This window comes from Myiozetetes cayanensis, unplaced genomic scaffold, assembly GCF_022539395.1.
Source record: "Myiozetetes cayanensis isolate MyiCay16 unplaced genomic scaffold, myiCay2020 scf22, whole genome shotgun sequence".
Classification (NCBI taxonomy): Eukaryota; Metazoa; Chordata; class Aves; order Passeriformes; family Tyrannidae; genus Myiozetetes; species Myiozetetes cayanensis.
The window spans coordinates 7,981,290-8,003,101 of record NW_026087434.1 but is presented as its reverse complement, the minus strand read 5'-3'; the positions used below and the strand labels follow the sequence as shown (position 1 = coordinate 8,003,101).

The following is a 21,812-nucleotide window of genomic DNA, read 5'->3' as shown; positions in this document are numbered from 1 at the left end:
TGACTCTGGGGAGTGCTCCCTGCCACCTGGCACAGCATCCCTGTGTGCCTGTGCTGCAGAGTGGGCCTGCATGCTGCCTCTGCTGGCACAACCCTCTTGGACCCAAGTGGGATACTGGAGTCCTTGCTAAGAAAACACTAGCTCAGTGCTGGGAAGCTGAAGTTGTGGCATTTCCCTCGGGAGTCTGCCTGCTGGTGCTGCTGGGACATTGGTGTCTTTGCACTCATGATGTCCTCCAGACACTCCTAGTTGCAATATATTGACTTTTATTGTATTTTTCCCCAATCAAGAGCCAGGTACCAGGTGCTTTAGATCACCTTTTTCCCAGCAGATGATTGGAAAGCAGCGTGGGCTGCACTGCTGGTGGTGCTGCTCGAGTGCATCCAGGGTGTTCCATGTGACAAACTGCTGCCTGCCACTGCCCTGTGCTTCCTACGGCTTTGCTCTGGCTGGGAAGCCCCGAGCTCTCCCTCTCCCTCTGAAGGCAACATGAGGTGCCTGCTCCCCATGCTGGGGACAGGTTTGCTGGGTCAGCCCCTCTGTGTGCTGCTGGCTCCTTAGCGGAGCTTGAGCAGCCAGGAGGTGCTGGAGATGCTCCTGGCCTTTCTCACAAGTGGGTGGTGGCTTTCTTCTCTGTTTAATTTCTTAATTTCTCCGTGCATGCTGCTGCACCTTACCTGCACCAGTGTCCCCGTTTGCTGTCCCATCCCACGGGGCCAGGGTGCTTTGTGCACACAAAGTGGTGCCTGGAGGAGTTACAATTGTTGCATAACCCAGCGCTGTTGCTTGTGGCAGCATATTTTCCACATGATTTACTTGTCATCTTGTTTTTCTAGTGTTAGGTAGGGGATTTTTTTTTTCCCTACTTTTGGCCTTACCATTTTGGAAGGGAACTAATTTGGGATTTGTGGTGAGATCCCTTGGCACTCTGGGCTGGTTGGCATTGCAAGGGGCAGCGTGGCAGCACGTTTCCAGCTGTGCAGTGTCCCTGGGAGGAGTGAGATGCTCCCATGTGTGTGTGTGTGTCAGCAGCAGCATGTTTGCTCTCTAACAGCTCCACGAGTAACAACTCAGCTGCACAGCCAGGGATTGAGGGTTGGAAAAAAAAGTGTTCAAAGTGCCCCAACAGTCTTTGGGATTAGTTCTAGCTTTGCTTTTTCTTAATTTTACATAATTTTTTTTTCTGCTTGGCCTATATTGAGCGTGTGGAAACGGGCTGTGCTCGCAGGAAGAGAGTGGTTCTGCCTCACAGACCCCAGCAGGTTCTGGTCTGACGTGGCTCCAGCCTGTCACCAGAGGAGAAGGGATACTGGGCATGTGTTTGGAGGAACCCCTTTGGTCCAGCCTCACTCCCATGGAGAGAGGGAGGGAGAGAAAACTGAGCAGCAGATCATCTGAGACCAGAAATAACCGAGGTGAAATGATTTGAGAGCTGTATTGCTGTCTGGAGGGGTGAGGAGTTTGCAATAAGTCCTCTGCAAATAATAATGTTTTTATTAATAATAACAGATGATAAAAAAGAAAATAAATAAGCATTGCAAAGAGCTGAGCAACAATAAAATGCTCGCTGAGGATGGTGGTTGTGGGCACCCAGGCACTGAGCAGCAGCAGCCTGGGGTGGGAAGGGCTATTAAAGTGTGTTTTCCTATAACCTCCCTCTCCATACCTGGATCAGAGGAGTGTGCTGTGTGTAGCTGATGCCTCCAGGAGCTCGCAGGGACCGGGCTGACCTTGTACATGTGCTGCCTTTGGGATCTTTACTGTATCCACTGTGGGTGACACGGAGTAGCTGGGGCTGGGTGGGAGCAGACTGCAGCATTCTATAGCACGTGGGGCAGTTTGTCCTTGCTGGAGGCTGATGCTCCTGCCTGGGGAAGTGGATGGTTCCCTGGTTTTTGTTACAAAGCTGTTGACTGAGGCAGTAGTTGTACATTTGCTTATTCTGAAGGGCTTTGCTAACCTGGAGCATCTTGCAGGGGAGACAAGACCCCTGTCTCCGTGGGACACCAAAGAGTTTGGATTTCTAGGGTAAATATCGACAGAATTAGAGCAAGATCACAAAAGCTCCATGACTGTGTGGGTGTTGTCTGGCACGACCCACTTTGATGCAAATGTGTCGGGTTTTCTGCAAGCCTGGGCGGCAGCCTCTGATCTGTGTCAGCTGGAGCTCGAGGAGAGCACGTGTCAGTGGGTGCCAAGGATTACTCTGTATCTGCAAAGCCATCCAGTTCCCCAAAACGTGGCCATGGGGCATTCACACCAGCAGTCTGCATGGTGCTGTAATTCCAGCGGTATGGAGGAGCTGGAAGGCTGGGTAGGTCTGCCAGCCTTTAGTGGCAGTGCCTGGGCACAGGGCTAGGGTGCCAAAAGCCTTTGTCACTCAGTAAACAAACTGGGCAAATGTGGGCTGAGACTTTCTGGGTGCTGGGTCCTGCTGGGTCCTGCTCATGGCAGCAGATGGGCTGCTGTGGGGCCTGGTGTGCTTACACCCCCTTACATTCCTAGTGAAGTGGGCAGGAACCAAGGTGAATCCAGTGAGTTAAGAAGGGAAATCCCAAACTGAGTGTAATTACAGGTGAAGGCAGTTCCCACATGCCTCCTCCCTCTCAGCCTTCCGGTGCCCTGAGTCTCTGCACGTGCTTTATTCCCGCTTCGGATACAGCAGGCAGCTCCCTACCACGAGCCAGCACACGGCATGTTTGGCACTGCCTGCCGCCTCTGACCACCCTCTCTTTGCTTCCACAGGTCCAGAGGCAGTTCCCAGCCACGCACCCAGCATGACGGACGCTCCACGGGATGCCGGCCCCAAGCCGGCGGCGCCCACGCGGCCGGAGAAACCGGCTGCGGACTTCGGCTACGTGGGGATAGACGCCATCCTGGAGCAGCTGAGGCGGAAAGCCATGAAGCAGGGGTTCGAGTTCAACATCATGGTCGTGGGTGAGTTCTCCCCCCTGCACCAGCTGCCCGAAACGTGCTCAGCCAGTCGTTTTTATTGTTCCACGATGATGTTTGTCCTCTCCGGAGCCTCCTCGGGAGCAGCGACTCGGGCTCAGCGTTGGGGTCTCTGCCTTTGGAGTCAGCAAACTCTGCTCCCAAGGAGCTGGCTTGAGTTCAGCTGTCGTTAAAGCTGTCAGTGTGATGTGCTGCATGGTCCTGTGAGTCTTCCTGCGTCTTGGGGTGCGTTACCCATGGGCACATCGAGGAGGGGAACACACTGAAGGGTGTCAGGACTCACAAGAGCTGCCTTGCCAGCTCTCCTGGGAGCCCTGCACTGGTTTGAGCAGTCAGAGGGTGTGTTAAGGGCTCAAGGGGCTGCACTGCTGCTGGTATACCAGAACCCTCATCTTTACTCGTGTTGCCATCAATTTGGGTAAAATTCCTGCTCATGAGTTTTCTTGTATTCAGGCAGCCAGGCTACAAATACGAGGGAAAAAATAACAAAACCAGTGATTTACTGGTGGGAATAAAGACCAGCAGGAGGGGTTTGCACAGCTGGATCGTTGGTTTGAGAGGCTTCTGCTGCTGGTGGCCCCTTTGGGGACCTACAGGGGGGATGAAAGTGTCCCAGAGGGTGCCCACGTGCAGGGAGGGAGTGCTGGGGACTTGTGTGTCCAGATCCTGCTGCCTACGGACTCCTGCTCATTAGCTTTCCCAGGCTGCAGGGTGGATGGGATGAAGGAACTCTATTTCAGCCAGAGTGCCACTCAGCTCTGGCTGCAGCTTCAGCTCTGGGATCTGCACTCCAGCAGCCCCTGGGCTCCTGGAGCCAGGGATGGTACCAGCAGTCTGCCAGCAAAATACTGGGTGTGCTGGAGAGCTGGGCAGGCACTTTGGGACACCAGGCAAGGCAGGAAAAGGGAAAGAGCCTTTTCTGCTTTTTTTCAGCTATTCGTATCTGGTCCTGTGGGCTGTGCTCCCTGGGGCTGGGCTGGGCAGACACCAGTTCTCCTTGTCTGAATCTCTCATGTGAGTGGCAGGGGGATGAGGAGAGTAAAGCCCAGGCCATGACCAGTGGCATGGTGATGGGGCCTCACCATCCCTCATCCTCCTGGTAGGAGCTTTGTAAGGCTCCTGTTCATGCAGGGTTACCTGTGAGGTAGTCCCATGGGTATCCTGGGGATCTCCTTGGGATTATGGAAGAGCCTGATCCAGAGTTTGATAATTCTGTTACCAAATTAGCTTCCCAGCAAGCTCTGCTGATACTCTGCCTTTCCCATTTTTATATTTTCATTCCCTCTGTAGGGAGGGCTCACCAGGCTGTGGGATCACAGCAAGCCTGGTCACTGCAGAACCAGTTCTTGAGAGGTGTTTCAACAAATCCAGCTCTTCACTGCTAATGGAGCAGCACTCCCAAGGCAGAGGGATCACTGCACTGGTCCTGAGAGCCTGCAAGTGAGATTGCTTGAGCTGAGCCCACATTTACCTGCCAGAGGAAGCTCCCATCTTTCCAGGAGCAGGCTGTGCTGTTGCAGCACCTCAGCTTTCTGCTGTGCAGATGTGGAGGGATGTTCAGGAGCGGGCCTGGCTGTGCTTTGGCAGCTCTGTGTGTGGTATGAACGCCTGTGCTGCAGTGCTGGAAAACATTGTTCTCCCCTTGGCAGGCGCTGGGCTGACTGTTTACAGGCTGGGGAATTCGTGGCAGCATAAACAAGTCGAGCCCTGGCCCTCCCAGAAGATGCAGGAGGGACAGGGGAGGAGCAGCACCTCGCAGGGTGTCCCTTGGGCTGGGGTTGCTGGGCTGAGGCTGGGAGGCAGCAGCCAGCCCTCACCGTGCTGTGCTTCTCTGGGGATGGCCAGACTGCTAGGGATGAGTTTAGCTCCGTTATTCCCATCCAGTCTGAGCTCTGAGTCCTTGCCTTGAAATTGTTACATTCCCTGTTTTAAAGGCTGGAGAGGAGGGGAGGGAGGTGGGAGGTGACTTCTCCTGTGCACGGAGGTACGAACTGAGCATCACTGCCATGGAGGTGTCACTTCACACCATGTCCTTGGGATGGGGCTTTGTGAAAATCCTCTGCTGAGTGTACCAAGGTCCCTGTTGAAAAGGGTTTCACCAGCCCAACCAGAGCTCTGACAGGGGGCTGTGGGCTGAGGTTGGCTTAGCCCTGTGTCTGCTAAGGCTGTGGAGATGAGAAAAATGTCTAAGCTTAAAAAAATCCCAAAGCGCATCTTCTGTGTTCAGTTTTTGGTGCAAAGCAGCTGGAAGGAGAGGAGAGGTGGCCAGGCCCAGCTGAGTTTTCCCTGCTGGATTTCAACTCTGGGAAAGGCAGTGAGCTGCAAAGCAAGGGTGTTGGAAGTGGGTCTGTCCTGCACTCAGCCACCTGCACCACGGCCCTTTGGTCCCCAGGTGCAGACCCATCATCATCTCAGCGAGGTCAGACTGAGGCCACAGTTCAGATGGGGACATTGCATCCATGGCAGCTGGTGGCTCTCACCTCTGATGCCTTTCCAGGCAGTGCAGCTCCAGCAGTTTGGGCAGGCACAGATGCAGAGACCCACTGCCCAGAGCTCTGGCAGGGTGTCACCCTGCTTTCAGCTCTCCCCAGGTGCTCCACGTAATGATGAGCAGCTTTGCTTGGGTCTGCATGCCCAGCTCCAGACCTGTTTGTGCTTGGCCCTGTGTTTTAGGCAGCAGAGGTCTAGGAGCACCTGTCCCCAGTCTAGTCCGTGTGTTTCTCTTACCACCCAACCATGACAGAGTTTTCCTGCTTTGGATTGCAGCCATGCCATTGCAGCATTGTAAACTCAGCTCTAAGTTGCTGTTTGATCAAGGAGTGATGCCCAGTGCTCATATATTTGTTGGCCCTGTAGTTGTCTTTGGCAGCCTGGATGAGTGAGGGCCCTGAAGGACATGGGTGAAACCCTTGCTGCCTCTGCTTAGGGACGCTCTGTGGGACAAGGGACATGCCAGTGGCAATGCCACAATAGCTGGCTGCAACATCCCTTGGCAGAACAGGGCTGGAGGGGTCCCCACGGTGTGTGCAGGAACCCTGCAGTGTTTGCAGGGGGCACAGAATATCTGCTCTGAAGCAAGAGACAGCTGCTTCCTGGATTTAGAGGAGTTGGTCTGTTTTCTTGCTGTGGAAAAATTGCTCTCCAAGCTCATGGGACAGTTGATCTGGAGAGTTGAGAGCTGCCGGTGTCCATTCTCCACAGACTGGCCTCAGCTCTGGGAGATAAAGCATGAAAATGCTTGTCTCTAAAAGCTGTTTCTTCGGCAGTTGTGGAATCTCATGCACTTCCTGGGATGATGTTTGTGGGATTTGGGGAAGCTCCTGGCCTAGACCTGCTTGAAGGGATCTGTGCAGCCAGCTGGTCCGATTGCAACAGCAGGTCCACCAGGGAAGGAGCAGCAGATGGATCAGGGCTGAGGTTTGTAAGATTGTTGCTGTTGTTAGTCCTGTCCAGCTGAGGCCTTGCCAAGCTGCTCCGAAGGCTTCCCTGTGGCGCTGGACAGAGGGCAGTGCAAGAGAGTAAAGGCACAGATGTGTCAGGATGCTCCTTTCTGGGATTCCCTGGTTCCCATGCCCTTCTTCAGATCCTGCAAGTGTCACTGCAGCCCTCCAAACATCCTCAGTAGTGTCTGCCTGTCCTTGGGTTTGCTGTGATTTTTGCCTGGATGCAGGGAAGCAGCTCTTGAACTGCTCACTCCCAGGGAGCCAGGGAAGGAGTTTGCTACCCACAGAATTTTCCTGCCCGGGTGGACATGAGTTCCCTGAGCCGGGGGAGCTGCAGGGGAGCAGCTGCACCTCTTCCCTCCCTCTGGCAGATCCGGTGCAGGCTGAGTCTGTCAGCATCCCCATTCCCTGGCCCCTCACAGAACAGCCCGGAAACAAGTGAGTGCTGACCACGGGTTATCCTGCTCTTTTCCAGGTCAGAGCGGCTTGGGGAAATCCACGTTAATCAACACCCTCTTCAAATCCAAAATCAGCCGGAAATCTGTACAGCCGACTTCTGAGGAGCGGATCCCCAAGACCATTGAAATCAAATCCATCACTCACGGTGAGGCTCTGCAGGTCCCACCTGGTGCTTTGGCTTTTGGTCCTGTTCTGCCTTGTATCTCTGGGGGCTCTCAGGGGTTGTTGTTCTACACTAAACCTCCACCCTCATCTCTCTGAAGGGGCTTTTACCATCTTGTGATGTTTGCAGGGATGAGAAAACATCTGGTTTTTTCTTTATTCATCACCACTGAGTGTTGGTGTTGGAAAGGGAACAAATGAGGTGGCCACGGGGACGGCATTTCAGGGCGGATGTGGGGCTCCTTTGGAGTGCTGATTTGTGCCTCTGAGAAGCTGTGGAGGTGCTTTTCTCCTCTGGGAGCAAGCTCCAGCCCTCCAACTGATTTTGGGAGGGTGAGCTTGCCTCACGTGCCAGCTTTCCTTTCCCTTTCAGAGATTGAAGAGAAGGGGGTTCGCATGAAGCTGACGGTCATCGACACCCCGGGATTTGGGGACCACATCAACAATGAGAACTGGTGAGCTGCCATGGGGGACCAGTGCAGAGGGAAGGCGGGTGAGCCCTGGCACATCCTGACCTAGTGCTGAGGGCTGTAGCCTGGTCCTGTGCCACCCATGCTCCGTGGGGAGCAGGGAGGAGGGTTGTTGTGGTGGCAGCGCGGTGCCATGTGCCCCAGGGCTGACCCTGGGCCCCGTGAGAGCCCACAAACATCCTGCTGTTCCGGGCATGAGACAACCTTTGTTTGTGGCCAGGAGCAGCTGTGTGCCAGCAGGGCCAGTCCCCGGACCTCACTCATGTGGCTCTGAAGGCTGAACTGTCCCTGGAATCCCTGGGACAGTGACTGGCTCTGTGGGATGGCCCCCGGGGCTGGGCAGGGCTGGGCAGTGCTGCCTTCCCCACACCACGAGCTGAGCTGGGTTTGTGGGGTTTGATTCTGCTCTTGCTCCTGTGCCATGACACCATACAAGGGGCCAAGGTGTCCTCCCAGCCATGTCCTGCCCCTCAGCCAGGTCCAGGAGGAGAGAAGGGAGCACTTTTTATGCCCTTACTTGTCTCAGCTGGACAGTAAATCCCCTTCATCAGTGCGTGGAGTTGCTAAGCAGTGAACACGTGAGGTTTGTGGGACTCTCTAAGATGCTGAGTGTCCCTGGCTTGGAGGGTTCTGCTTCACACAGGCCAGGTGGGAGGATCAGGGTGGTCCAGATCCCTGACACAACCCTCCCATCCCGTATTCCTCTCTCTCTGCAGCTGGCAGCCCATCATGAAGTTCATCAATGACCAGTACGAGAAGTACCTGCAGGAGGAGACCAACATTAACCGGAAGAAGCGGATCCCTGACACGCGGGTTCACTGCTGTATATATTTCATCCCAGCCACGGGCCACTCGTACGTACCCTGCTGTCCCTGTCACCCCCTCGGGCTTCCCTCTCCTGCCTTGGGTCTGGGGCAACTCACAGTTCTGCCTGGGATCCTCCCTTGTTTCCTGGGGACTTGAGGAGTTTGAGGACAGGGTAAAGCTGTCCTTCCTAAGGCTGTGGCATCTGGAGCCCTTGCAGTTACACAGCAGAGCTGCTATACCCCAGAGAAATGTGGTTTTTCCTCTTCTAAAGGGCCATCAAAGCCTCTCTGAGCTCCAGGGCGCTGCTTGCTTTGCTATACTCACCTGGCTTGCTCTGCCAAGGGTGGACACCAGCTCTCAAATTGGGTGGAGGGGCTGCCTTTGCAAGCAGAACATTAATTTTTTCTTGCTGTGCCCCTGACATTGTAAGGGGAGAAGCCAGTTTTCCTTGTGCTTGCAAGGGAGCAAACACCCTCGCCCTGTAAGGGTATTTTGTAGGTTGTTTGACTAGTCTGCAAGTGGGATGCTGTTTATTCAGCCCAGAGCTCTCCTGGCTCTGGCACTTCTCAAGCGACAGCATCAAAGGCCCAGATCTCGCTCTACTTTTTTTTTTCCTTTTTTGTTTTTTTTTTTTTTTTCTCTCAGGCACACAGCCCACCGTGAAAATCTGGGGCGCTTAAAGTGTCTTGAAAAATGTGGCTTTAAGTATCACAACGTAAAACGAGACCTAAGTTTCCTTTTGATTTGTGTCAATTCCCTCTGCTTCTGGCTCTGTCTGCATGGGGATGTTTTTGGGTCTGTTTTCAAAAGTAAACTTAAGCCTCAAGCACTGTATTCATGTCAGCCTTTTCCACTTCCCCATGTGGAGATTTATTCTAATAGAAAATACTTTGTTTTGCTTCTGTCAGTGGGTAGACCAAAAATGCATCTTTCACTGGAATAAAATGACTGCATGGGCCAGTTATGTTCCTCTTGGGTAACTGATTAGGAGCAGAGGGGCTGACAAAACGTTTATGGTTTAATACAATAAAGCAGAAAAGGTTTCAAAGGGAGATGACATTTTTAGGTCAGTCTACCGTGTTGGTCCCACTTATCTCAGCCCAGATCTACAGACCCTGCCTCGGCAGGCCTGGCTGTTGCAGCGTGAGCTACACTCCAGCTTTTCCTCATTGCTTTGGGCTGTTTCACCCTTAAAAAACACACCCGATGCTTAGACCCTGCGGATGTTTGACCTGCACGGAGGTTGGGAATTTTGGGTGCCCGGGCAGCGCAGGATGTGGAGCCCCATCCCCGTGTACCCCGCCGGAGCCTCTCCAGCCGCGCGCTCTGGTTTCTCTCACCCGCCGGCTCTCAGCAATTGTGTGGATATTCAGCTGCTTTTTTTCTTTCTCTCCAGCAAACATGTGTTTCCAATATCCGAGCGGGCCCGGTGGCTGGGGGCCGTTGTTGCTGAGCCCTGTGCTGATCCTCTTTCCCCGCAGCCCGATAGCCTGGCTGGGGCCGGCGCTCGCTCTGGCCGTGGCTCCGGGGCCACCCTGTCCTGCCCCGCTGTCACCCACTCACACATCCCCTCCTTCCCCTCAGGGAACCTGAGGAAATGAGTGAAGGGGGCAAACCCCACCAGGAGGGAGAAGTCAGTGGGAAATTTTTCTTCTCAGAGAGCTTGAGCAGGCGTTGGGTTTCCTTTCTGCTCTCTTGTGAAGCCCAGGGTTATGTTTCTTGTCACCGTGGACGGGCTTTGCCCAGGGGTGCCCACAAAAAGATGACGTGGCCACCTCTACTGTGGGGTGGAGCGGCTGTGGCAGTGCCAGTAGCAGCAGATCCTGCTTGGGAGCTCACGTCCTGGGTTTGTCATAGAAGGCTGAGTGCAGGTTTGTGCCCCAGCTGAGGCAGGTGATCCGGGGTTCCTTGCAGGAGGGTATGGGAAGGCCGTCAGGGTCCTTGCAGCGGTGCCCCTGGCTTCTCTGGGAGATGATGGGGAGGATGGCTGGCAAGGGCAGTGGCTGGTAGAGCTGCAGAGAGAGACCTGCACTGGGGGCATTGTCATCCAGTTCCAGAGAACTCCACCATGCCCACGTGGCACCATCTGCGTGCTCCACGTGCCATCCTGGGAAGTTTGGTGCCACCCCTCCTGGGATGGTTCTTAGGGGAGCTGCTGCCTTCACTGTGTGGAAGCCAAAGCAGCAGTGACTCATGTCCATCTGTCCTTCCCTGCTGATGTGGATGGGCATGGCACAGAATTCAGCATCCCTTCCCTGGCACGTGGGTGCTGCAGGCAGCTGGGTCAAGCCTGTCATTGGGTGAGAGCTTACTTTTTTCTTAATTAAAAAGGAGACAGAGGAGGGAAAAAAGCAAAGTTAACCAGGTGCAGAGATTCAGAGGCCAGAGCAGAGGATTGCTCAGCTCTGTTTCACTCTGGCCCTCCCATCTGAGCAGCTCAAGGGTTAATCAGTGGAGAAGTTTCTGCTGCACAAGGAAGTTTGCAAGGGAGTTCAGGCCAGGCTTTGCAGCCCATCTAGTTTGCACACAGCCTGTCCTTCTTGTAACACTCCCATATAACTATTCCTGTGAAGGCTGAGCACGGTGCTGGCAGGGGCTTTCAGCTGCAGCTGCAAAACCCTGGGTCTGCCACCCAATAAATATCTCTGCTCCAACCCCTGCAAAGCTCTGCTCAGCTCAGAAATGGGGCTGTGGAACTCTGCCTGGCCTCAACAGCCTCTCTCCTGCCTGTGCAAGGGCTGTTGGCTGAGGGACTGCCACCCACTGCTGCTTTCCCTGCTGGCTGCCCTCTCAGGTGCCCACCAGCTCCCTCGAGCAGGTGATGGGGCTGGGCGGCTGCTGGGTTCTCACTGGTGTTTGCTTAACACACGGCTCAAATTCTTGCTGTGAGTTTGATCTGGGGCACAACCAAAAGGAAATAACTTTGCAGCTCGCTGTGAATTTTGATTCCTATAACAGCATTTCAGGGGAACCAGCAGGAATGAGCCTCTGCTTAGACCCAGTCTGTGTGCAGGGGCGGAGGGCAAGGCAGAAGTAATGTGTGTCCAGCCACCACAACGTGTGCCCAGCCTTGAGAACGTGTGCCCAGCCATGACAGTGTGTGTTCATCTGCATAGCTTTTCCCATCCTCATAGCAAGAGGGGATGAGGGAGCAACCAGCCCAGGCTGGGGTGGACTGGAGCCCATCCTGCACCTCCTGCTCCAGCCCATCCACTCCCCTTAGAGCTCCTCCACCCTCCCAGCCTAGCCCAAAGCTTGTATATGTCTAGTTGTAAGTCAGTAATATCAAGGACCATTTGGGCAAGGAGAAGAAAACAAATTGCTTTCTTTCTTGAGTTCTACCCTCCCTTCTGTGATCTGCTTGGAGCAGATAGCACTTGTCATCATCAAGCCATTTTTTCTCCTGCAGTGTCTTCACATGAACATGATGTCTAGTGACAGGTCTCATTGTTAGTGAAAAGATTCACTTTCTTTTAAATAATTAAGGTTTTTGGGGGGCTACCCATCAGAAATTGGTAGAATATCTAGAAAGTTGCAAAATACCCTAATAACATATAGTCTGTTCCTCCGGGGGAGTCCCTTGGTGTTCTCCAGGGTGGTGCAGGGAGGTGACCTCCCATGGACAAGGCACTTGCAGGAGCCCATCAGAGCAGAAAGTTGTGTCAAAGGTGCCTTTGGCTCTTCTGGCTTTGGATGCAGATGGCCATGGTCACTATGCCTGTGTGGATGGGGTGGACACAGGCAGGGATGTGGGCTGGCTCTGGCTCTGCCTCCTGTTCTCTGACATCCTCATCCTCTGGGTATCTGTGAGGGATCTGAGGGTAACTGGTCTTTTAAAATGTAGATTGAGCTGAAACTCAGTTGATTGCCTGCCTGATTGTGAATTCATCTGCATTCGCTACATGTGCATCCTGGTCTTTAAAGGAAAAGCTGATGAAAGAGACAGGAACACAGACTCAGTAGGGAAGAAGCTTTTAGAGGGGAAAAATTGTTTGGAAAATAGCAAAGAGAGAGGAGGGGAAAGAAGTCTGCTGGGAAAGGAGCATAACTGCATTACTTCCTTGGAGGTCTGGGAAATACATTATGCAGAGCTCCAAACAATGTTTGCCAGCAGCAAGTCAGCTTAGATGTGTCCATGGGGGGTTCCTTCTAGTTTTTTTTAATCTTCTTTTTTTCTTTAATAGCCAAAATCTTTCTTTCCTGGGGCCCAGGGTGATCTGTGACTCTTGAGTTTGTGCTGGGACATTGTTTGTCCATGTGCTAATGATGTGCTCTGGGCTATGTGTCTCATGGGTGTGCAGGGACAAGGTCCACCTGGCAGAGTCCAGCCTGATCCCTGGGAGAGGAGTGGGTTTGACCCCAGAGGAGTTCATTGGGTCACCAGCCCTGGCTGTTCTGGAGCAGCCCTGAGTTGCTGTTTTCAGATCAGCGTGAGCTGAGTGGGTCTTTCTTGGACATCCCTTCAGTGTGCTTTCAGTGAGGGCTCATTTCAAACAGGCTCCTACCCCAAAGGTGTTCCTGGACCCTGGGACCTCCAGGTTTCCTTTTGCAAGGCAACATCTGCTCCACTGTCCTGCATGTGTGTGTGTGTGTCCCCATCACCTCCAGAGCCACTGAGGGGTTCCTGCAGCAATTGGAGGTGTCCCAGGAAGGGCTTTCCTTTAGCTGGTTTGGGAACCCCCAGCAGTAAAAACACCTGGATGTGGAGTAGTGTGGCACCAGAGGCCATATCCGTGTTGTCAGCAGAGAGGGATTTCCCAAGGCACTAATCACTGGGGTTATGCAATGTCTTCAGTTTTCCTCTGCAGAGGAGGAAGATTGTTGTAGAGATTTTCTGACATTTTTTTCCTCTGGAACAAGCAGTATCTCCTCGTTGCTCTGTGAGGCCCTGGAGAATTCACGGAGCTTTTTTTAATCCCAGCTGATGATGTGGGATGCAGTCCTGGCTCATGCATAGCAGTGGACTGGTGCTCAGCACAGGGGGGAGTGTGAGCAGGAACAGTCACCTGTGGCCATTTCCATGTTGTGCTGTTGCTGGATGGTTGGTGACAGCTTGGATGGAGCTGGAGGAGGTTTGATTTGTACATGGCAGTGGGCTGGCCCTGCAGCCAGCATTGCCCGTGCTCTCATCCCGGCTTCACCAAGGACACGTGTAGCTTTGGGCAAGTTCCCGCAGTCCTCTGTGGCTGAGCAGCCCTGCAGAGATAAAAGCCCTCTGCCACTTCACAGGCCTTTGTGAGGGTTCACAGGCGATAGCAGGTGCTTTGAAAGGGAAATGTTTTAAGTGCTTGCAAACGGTCTCAGCGCTTTCAAGAAAATGTCTTTATTTGTCCTGTCTGAAAGGAAGTGATTCCCCCTCTGTCTGATCTTTGAATGCCCCTCTCTGCCAGGGGATTGCAGCAGCCCCCCACCTGAACGCTGGGAGCGTTCAACCCCCTTTTTTTCTCTGCTGTGTTTTCCAGGCTCCGACCGCTGGACATCGAGTTCATGAAACGCCTGAGCAAAGTGGTCAACATCGTCCCGGTGATCGCAAAAGCCGACACGTTAACGCTGGAGGAGAGGGACTACTTCAAACAGCGGGTGAGGGGCGGGTGGCTCTTACCTCCAGGCTCCCGTCTCTTGTTCCCCATCCCCTCCTGCCCCTCTCCCCCTCCTGGCTCCCCCGGCAGGGCTGGGCAGGCGAGTGGCTGGCCGGGAGCCCAGCGCATTCCTCCGGCTGCAGCTCCCAGCGATCCCACGTGGCCGGAGGAAAGGCCTGCGCTCCAAGCGGTTCCTTGTGTTTCTCTTGGATCTCTGTCAGTGCAGGATAAGTGTGGAGCTCTACGTCTCCAGCACCGCTTCTCCTGCCTCCTGTGTTATTGCTGTTGTTATTTTCGGGATGGTTTCTGTTATTTTGGGAGTGGAAACCTCCCTGTGCAGCATCGTGCACTGATACAGGGACCAGGAGAAAAAATGTGTGGGTTTGCTGAGCTCAGCTAGGCGAGAGTTAAGAGGGAAGCAAGGTATGAAATTCCTTTGGTCAGGAGCTGGTGTTTGGAGCCAAGGAGAGGCTGTTCAAATCCGCAGCAAGGCATGAGCTTTGCTCCGTGTACCCCTGGGGCTTCCTAGAGGTGGAAATACCCCATTTTGGGGTTTGGTAAGGGACTGTAAATCCATTTGTGTAGCTGATGGATGTGGCTGCAGGCATGATGGCCTCAGCATTCCCTGCAGAAGTAAGCAAACCACCAAGCTCCTTGGTCCATGAGTCTGAACTGCAGGGAAGTGAAGGAAAAGGGGTCTGGCCAAAAATGCAGTTTTAGAGGCCACCTCCATTGGTTATGGAGAGGTCAACACCTTAGCCAGGCATTGTTCCATGCCTCTGTGCAGAAGGGGCTGAGCCACTCCTTCCCACACCAGAGTCTTCCCCGTTCTTGATGAGCAGGATCAGGCGCTGAAATATCTGGACTGGTTTTGGGGGCTGAATCCAAACTCCAAACTCTGCAAGCAGTTTCCTTGGCTAGAGGATAGCTGGAAATGGAGTTGAAAGGTAATCCAGGCTGGGCTCCATTGACATGTCAGCTCGTTTGCACGGGATCTGTGAGGAGCTGCTGTGGGAACACAGAGGGGTGAGTCCACAGTGCCACATCTGCTCTCTGCGGTGGCTTTTGCAGACTGGTGGCTCCTTTCAGAGATTACCAGTGCACATATCCACATGTCTGTGGGTGACTCTGGGACTACAATATCAGTCTTAAAATGTCACCTGGACACTCTGGGCTGCTGCTGCCATCCCTGTGTAGTGAAACACCATGGGGAGAGAGCTCGCAGCTCACTGGCTCTGCACCCGCTCGGCGCAGGATGAGCTTCCCTATCTCTGATTACATTCCTGATTATAACCAGACCCCCCAAATCTTTCCAGATGGAGGGAGAACACGTAGCCACGTGGTGTGTTTGCTCACTTTCCTCACGCTCCTGCCTGCAGATTCACTGGTGCAGACGAGAGGGCAGGAAATCAGGCTGAGTGGGCACAGGCTGGGACCTTTTCCCTTCGCTCCAGTGTGCCTGTGGCTCCCAAAAAGCAGAGCCCTGTCTGCATCTGGGGGTGTAACTGGTTCAGAGAGCTGTTTTGGGTTTAGTTTGGGGTCGTCAGGGAATGGTGAAGCACCAGCCTGGCTGCAGGTTGATGCCAGTGCTGCGCTGAGTGAGAGGCTCTGGTGCCTTGTGGAGTTGGCTTTGTTGTGTCATTCCCCTAAACATAGTGTGTGGGTTTGGATGGGGGATTTCCCTGGGCTGGATCCACTTCCTTCCTCAATCTGCAATGTAGGACTGATGTGGAGGAGTTTATAGCCATAGGAAGCGATGGGAGTGGGCGCAGAGGCTGAGTTGGAGTTTGCAGTGTTGTAGGAGAGGGCTGATCCTCTGAGCTCCCCAGGAGCTGAGCCTCCACCCAGGAATCAGATTTCAACATTTCTTTGCTTTGCAGAGAGGCCACTCTTCTAAGCTGTGTCCTTGTCCCCTCGGATCAAGCTCCTTTTCTAAGGAGCATAAACAAACACCAGAAACTTGGGTTACAAGCCTGGCAGCTGCATTCCCCATTGCTTGAGCTGCTTGTAATGTCTTGTTGTCTTTTTCAATCCCGAAACAACGCCCAGCTCGTGTAACTTCATCTCACTCTCAGCCTGAGATGTGTCTTGGCTCCAGGTTCTAGCAGAGATTCCAGGGTGAGCACTTGGTGGGTGTGTGGCAGGTAAACACGGGTGTCTCTCCCCCAGGTGGGCAGTGTTTAGGATGGAAAGGGAAGAGCTGCTGCTGGGCTTTGCTGTGACTGGTGGGCACTGCTCAGAGAGCCCCTCGGGTGGGCTGTGAGCAGCTGCTGTGCTGGGAGTGCAGCTCCTCTGCCTGCATCTCCTCCACGTGTTCCTCTGCTCTTCCCTCCTAGATAATGGCTGATCTTCTGGCCAACGGGATCGACGTGTATCCTCAGAAGGAGTTCGATGAAGACTCTGAAGATCGGCTCGTGAACGAGAAATTCCGGGTGAGTGCGGGAGCTGGGGCTTGGATGGGCCCTGCAGCTCCGGGGGCTGGTGATGCCCTGGGGGAGTCCCTTCCAAAGGCTGCTGTGCCCTGTCCAGGGGGTCTGCCCAGGACCAGGGATCCTTCCAGAGCTCAGAGCAGGGACAGAAAGAGGGTGGCGAAGGCATCCTCTTCTGTCCATACTCCTTTCCCCACCTCCATTCCTCCAAGGAATTCCTCAGTAGTCTGCAAGCAGGGGGGTGCATGGCCCCCTTGCCCTGCCCCAGGCACAGGGAACACTGGTGCCTGCCCATCCCTGGCTAGGGCAGCAGCCTTCCCAGCACCGGGAGGGAATTTCCCCCTAGGCTGCCCTGCTCTGTGGCTGTCAATTCCAGGCCACAAGAAATAGCTAGGAATTTTTTGGCTCAATAAAGGGGATTGGACAAATTCAAGCAAGAAAAAAAGTCTTCAAGGGGCTCTTAAGTTCAAAGGTAACCACCTTGGATCAGGAAATGACTGATCAGAAATCTGGCCACAGGTTGCCAGATGCCGGGGGCAATTCCCAGGGAAGCATGGTATATTTGCTCTGGGTTTATATTGGTGCCTGCCAGTGAGGGGCTGGGCTGGACTGGTTTTGGACTGGGTTTAGACTTGTTTTGGACTGGACACTTGTACAGGAGACACTGCTGCCTGGGTCCTGGGCTGCCTGTGGACCTTGGCAAGCAACACTGCTCAGGAATATCAGGGACAGACCAGCTCATCCCATGAAACTCTCCTGAAAACAGCTTGATGTAGGACTTTGCTCACCAGTTTGGTTTCCTGAGCAGTTTTCAGCAGGAAAACATGACCTTTTTTTTATCTTTGATCAGGAAATGATCCCATTTGCAGTGGTGGGCAGTGACCAGGAATACCAGGTTAATGGAAGAAGAATCCTTGGAAGGAAGACCAAGTGGGGCACCATTGAAGGTACCTTGTTCTTAATTTGCTGTCTCCAGAGTCCATCTCCCTGCCCTGACAGGAGGTGAGTGAGGTCCAAAACCAGCAGGAGAAGTTGAGGTGTATTTAGTGCTTCCCTGCCCCTCTAAAGAAGATAATTTCCCTGGTGTTTGAGGACTGGAAACACTTGGCCAGTGCTGAATTCCTGAGCCTTTGTGTGGCTCAGGGGGCTGCTGAGTGCTGAAGGGGACATTTCTGGTGGTCCTATGGCCTGGCATGTGCTTTTTACACAGTTAAATACCTGATGGCAGGATTTGAGGGCACACAGGTATATCAAGCCCCTGCTAGAGCCTTCCCCTGGCATCTGTACCCTCTACCATGCATTTGGTTGGTGCCCTTTTGGGATCTCTTCCACTTCTCATCAGCATCTTCCTTTTTTCTCCCCCGTTTTACAATGATGGTTTAAAGGCTAGGTGAAAGCTCCTGGCTCCAGCACATCTACACATTTCCTTGTCCCTGGTTTCTGGCAGCCAGCTGGCACATCTCCAGTGCCACCCCTCTCATCTTCCTCCCCTTCGTTTGGTTCCCCTCATTTATGAGTCTTTTTATTGGGAATCCTGTGTTGAGGGATGGTTTAACAAAGCTGCCAGGAAAATGGGTGTATTTTAAAGCTCTGCTGCCCTCTTGTGCTGTGTCCTTGGAAGTTCTGGGTTTAATGGGATTCATTAAACCCCTCACCTTCTGCTTGTGGCATTTCCCTTCAGCATGGGGAGACCTCGAGGACACGGCCATGGCCATGGGCAGCCTTTGCAGAACAGTGTTATTTGTTGTTTTGCCATTTCTGATGACGTTTAATGGTTGGACTCAATGATTTTTAGAGGTCATTTCCAACTTAAAGGGTTCTGTTATTTTTTTTGTACAAGCCTGTTTGGGTTTAAAAAAAAAAATTTAAAAAGTTCATCCTCTAAATTGAGTAAATTTAGGGGTAAAATATGAACTGTTAGATTAATTGTGGTGGAACAACACCCTTTGATTTTTCCCTCCTGCAAGCACCCCTCTTGCTCCAAGCTTTATTCCAACAGCAATAGCCTTTGTCACCAAGAGATTCTGTCCTTCCTCAACACTAGCAGCCCAGGCAGCTGTCACCAACATGCCCAGAATGCTGCAGGATGCTCATGGCCAAGCTACAGATGAAGCACTTCTGTGGAGACAGGCCTGGTGCTCACTGCAAAGCTCACCCTGCCCCTTCCCCTGCCTGGTTTGGGGTCCAAGGGGGTCCCAAAGGACACTGCACTGGGAGAGGATGCTGGGAGCTCCCTGAGCTGGGGCAGGTGTCTGGTGCCAGCTTCACAGCAGCCAAGAGGACTCCTGGGTCCTGCACCCTGTAGCCCCAGGGGGTGAGACCCTGTCTGAGCCCTCCACATGCTGATGAACCCCCCAGGGTCCTGCTTACCCTGAGGGATTGCTGTCCCCATGCCATGGGTGTGCACACTGATGGGTTTCTCTCTCTTCTTGCCAGTGGAGAACACGACACACTGTGAGTTCGCCTACCTGCGGGACCTCCTCATCAGGTCAGTAGGACTCTGCCTTCTCCCTGTAGGCTTCAGTCACCAGGTGGCATCCAAAGAAAGGGGAGGGCCCAGCACAGCTTGAAGCAGCTGCTTTGCTCTGCTCCTCCATCCATCCCTTCCTCCATCCCCTCCCAGCCTGCTGCCACACTGCAGCCCCTCTGCAAGGGGTGGTCCCCCTGAATGGGACTCCAGGTGGCTTTTCTCAGCTGCAGTGCTGGAGTTAAGGGAGGAGAGGAGCAGTGGATGGGCTGGGACACTTCCAGATTGCTGGGAGCGTGGCTCTAGCATGCTAGCCAAGCAGCTTTTGGCTTTGGTGATCCCTCAGCACTCCCAAGTCCTACCCCCAGTCCAAAGACATCACCTTCCATCAGGGTGGCATTGCAGGGCCTGGGTGATGGCTGGTCCCTCTGCAAAGAGGTGTCTCTGCTGCAGGGGAAGAGGAGACTAAACTCCCTTGGCTTGCTAGAGGGGTTACTGAACTCCTCCTAAATTTGGTTCTTAAACTCTGCATACCTGAGCTGTTGCTGATGGATAGTTGGGTGGGGTTACCAAACCTGATCCCAGGACTTGTAGGACCAGGATCTCCCCAGATGAGTGTTCTGCAGCCAGAACTCCTGCATCCCCAAGCACCAGTGAAGGCTTCTGGCCCTGGCTGCCCCTTCTTGCCTTCACTTCCCTAAAGGCACCATTAACCAGTAAAGCAGGGTGGGACACTGGGGCTGGGCGGGTGTTTGGAGCAGTATTTGGGGTGTGCAGGGGTTGGGGTGCAGGCTGAGCTGCTCCCGGCAAGATGTGACTGCTCCCCTTTCCCTTTCCTGCAGGACGCACATGCAGAACATCAAGGATATTACCAGCAACATCCACTTCGAAGCCTACAGGGTCAAGAGGCTGAACGAGGGCCAGGGCTCGCTCTCCAACGGCGTGACCGACAAAGAGCTGGTGGCTAACGAAATGTAACCGTCTCGCTCCGTAGCCAGGACCTTACTCGCTCACGCTCGCTATTTCTCCCCTCTCCCCCCCCTTTATTTTTATATAAATCCTCTGCCACTGTCCCCCTTCCCCCGGTCCCCGACCCCCTGCCATGTTAACTGACCAAATAACCAGGCGTGGAGCGGGGCGGCCGCTCAACCCCCCCGGCTTTGTGGCATGAATTTTCTTCTCGGCCCCTGGTCCAGCATTCCTGGCTGGGCTCTGTCCCTCCATGGAGGCCGAGCTCTCGCTTGCCCCCAGTTCTGGCCTGACAGCCGAACCCAGGGGAGCAGACCCACGGGGCCAGCAGGATTGGGGTGCCCCCAGGAACCCTGCCTGCCCCTCCGTGCAGGGGCTCCTCTCCGTCCGTTGAAGGCAAGGGTTTCTCCAGGTGAATGTAGCCTTCGGAAGCAAGGTACTGTGGGATGAAGAGAGCAAGGCAGTGCCATTCTTGTCTCCTGCCGCCTCCTCCGAGCCCTCTGCAGCCCTCCAGGACCCGCCAGCCCCCAACCCAACCCTTGTACCCCGTCTACATGCAATAAACTGGGAGTGTTTAGGTGTCACCTTGCCTGTCACCGACCCCCTGCCAGGCAGAGCGACCTGCTTTGGGAGAAGTGCCTTTTCAGACTGTGACCTTGCAGTAGTGTGGGAGAGGGGAGGGAGGGTCTGCCTTGTCTGTGCAGCCTGCAAAACGCTGCAGACCTTTGTAGGGACTCCTGTTCCCTCTCCCTTGGACCATAGATGTGGCTGATGTCCTGGGAACACTTGTGTGTATTTATTTTTCATTCAGTTGGGTGGGGTTTTTTGTGCTGAAGGCTGGGAGTGTGTTTGTCCAAAGGGGGCTGAGAATGGAACGTCTCCACAAAGCAGTGGTGGGAGGTGGAGGGTTGTCCTGTCTTACCCTTGTGATTCTTGGGCTTTCCCTACATCAGAGGAGGCCACTGGGCATTTTTCAATCATTTTTTATCTTCTGGTTCCCTTGTGTGACTTGTGTCCATGTAACACACTCCTGTGCTTTGCTGGTCCTTGTGCAAGGGGTCTGTGCATGTGCAGACCGAGCCCTGCAGCCCTGGGGAGGGCTGGGGTTGTGTTTGTGGGTGCTGTGCCCGGTGTCTCCCCGTGCTCTGCCCCCCAGCACCTCCTCTCTCAGTGTATCTGCAGTAAATAAGTCCCTGCAAGGGTTAGGTAGCACCATGACACAGGAGAGGATGGTCCTGGAGCAGAGCTCTGCAGTCCTGCCCCCCGTCCCCAGCTCCGCTTCCCTTTCTGTTCTCCACTCCACCAGTCTCCTATCCTCTCTAAGGGATAAAACTTTCTGCAAATCACCCATTTTTGGGGGGTTCACACTAAAATGGCAGCGTGTCCCATCTCTAGCACTGGAAGGCACCTGCAAAGCCCCATGGTCTCCATTGGGGGCAGAGCCTTCCTCAGCACAGGTGACCAGGAGGAAGGAGGAGGTTGTTCTCACCTCGGTGGGGATGCCCAGATGATGTTGTACAGGGTTTGCAGGGGCTCCCCACACATGTCCCCCCGCAAAGAGGTGTGGGCAGGGGGGTGCCTTGTGAGAATCCATTCTTTTCCCCCTCACTCATATTCCTCCCCCACTACAGCAGCACCATGGAGCTGTTGGGGAACAGCAACTCTCTACTTGCTGACTTGCTATATTTTAGCAAAACCAACGACAACAACAAAAAAAGTGTATTCACTGAAAAAAAAATATATATATTTCAAGTGTTAAAAAAGACTGAAAGAGGAGAAAAATCTCTTGTGTGAGGCACTTCTGCAAATGTCATCTTAAACTTTTTTTTTCCTCTAGTTGAAGCTGGGCCAAGCAAGACACGCCGCTTTCTCCTTTGTAACCTGACTTGGGTTTTTTTTTTCGGGGTTTTTTTTTTGAAGAAAAAAAAAATAATACAATAAAAAACCCCTTCAACCAGATCTATTAAAATGGCCTTTTGGGGGTTATAAGCATTACGAAAATTTAGTCCATTTTTGTATAAATAATAGTGTTTAATATGTATTTCCCAAAATAAATGTTTCGAATGCAAATAGGA

At 53.5% G+C, this 21,812-nt stretch overlaps 1 protein-coding gene across 4 annotated transcripts in view; it reads left to right on the top strand.

Moving 5' to 3' along the window:
• SEPTIN9 (septin 9) overlaps positions 1–21,812 on the top strand; it is a 134,297-nt gene extending 112,485 nt beyond the window's left edge. For all 4 annotated transcript variants that reach the window (XM_050319166.1, XM_050319168.1, XM_050319167.1 and 1 more), the window contains 9 exons: positions 2,746–2,937; positions 6,871–6,999; positions 7,390–7,471; positions 8,203–8,340; positions 13,756–13,873; positions 16,209–16,304; positions 17,152–17,248; positions 18,738–18,789; positions 19,611–21,812. In XM_050319166.1, coding sequence (XP_050175123.1) covers positions 2,746–2,937; positions 6,871–6,999; positions 7,390–7,471; positions 8,203–8,340; positions 13,756–13,873; positions 16,209–16,304; positions 17,152–17,248; positions 18,738–18,789; positions 19,611–19,746 — 1,040 coding nt within the window. In that variant the 3' untranslated portion in view covers positions 19,747–21,812. The remainder of the gene's footprint in view (positions 1–2,745; positions 2,938–6,870; positions 7,000–7,389; positions 7,472–8,202; positions 8,341–13,755; positions 13,874–16,208; positions 16,305–17,151; positions 17,249–18,737; positions 18,790–19,610) is intronic.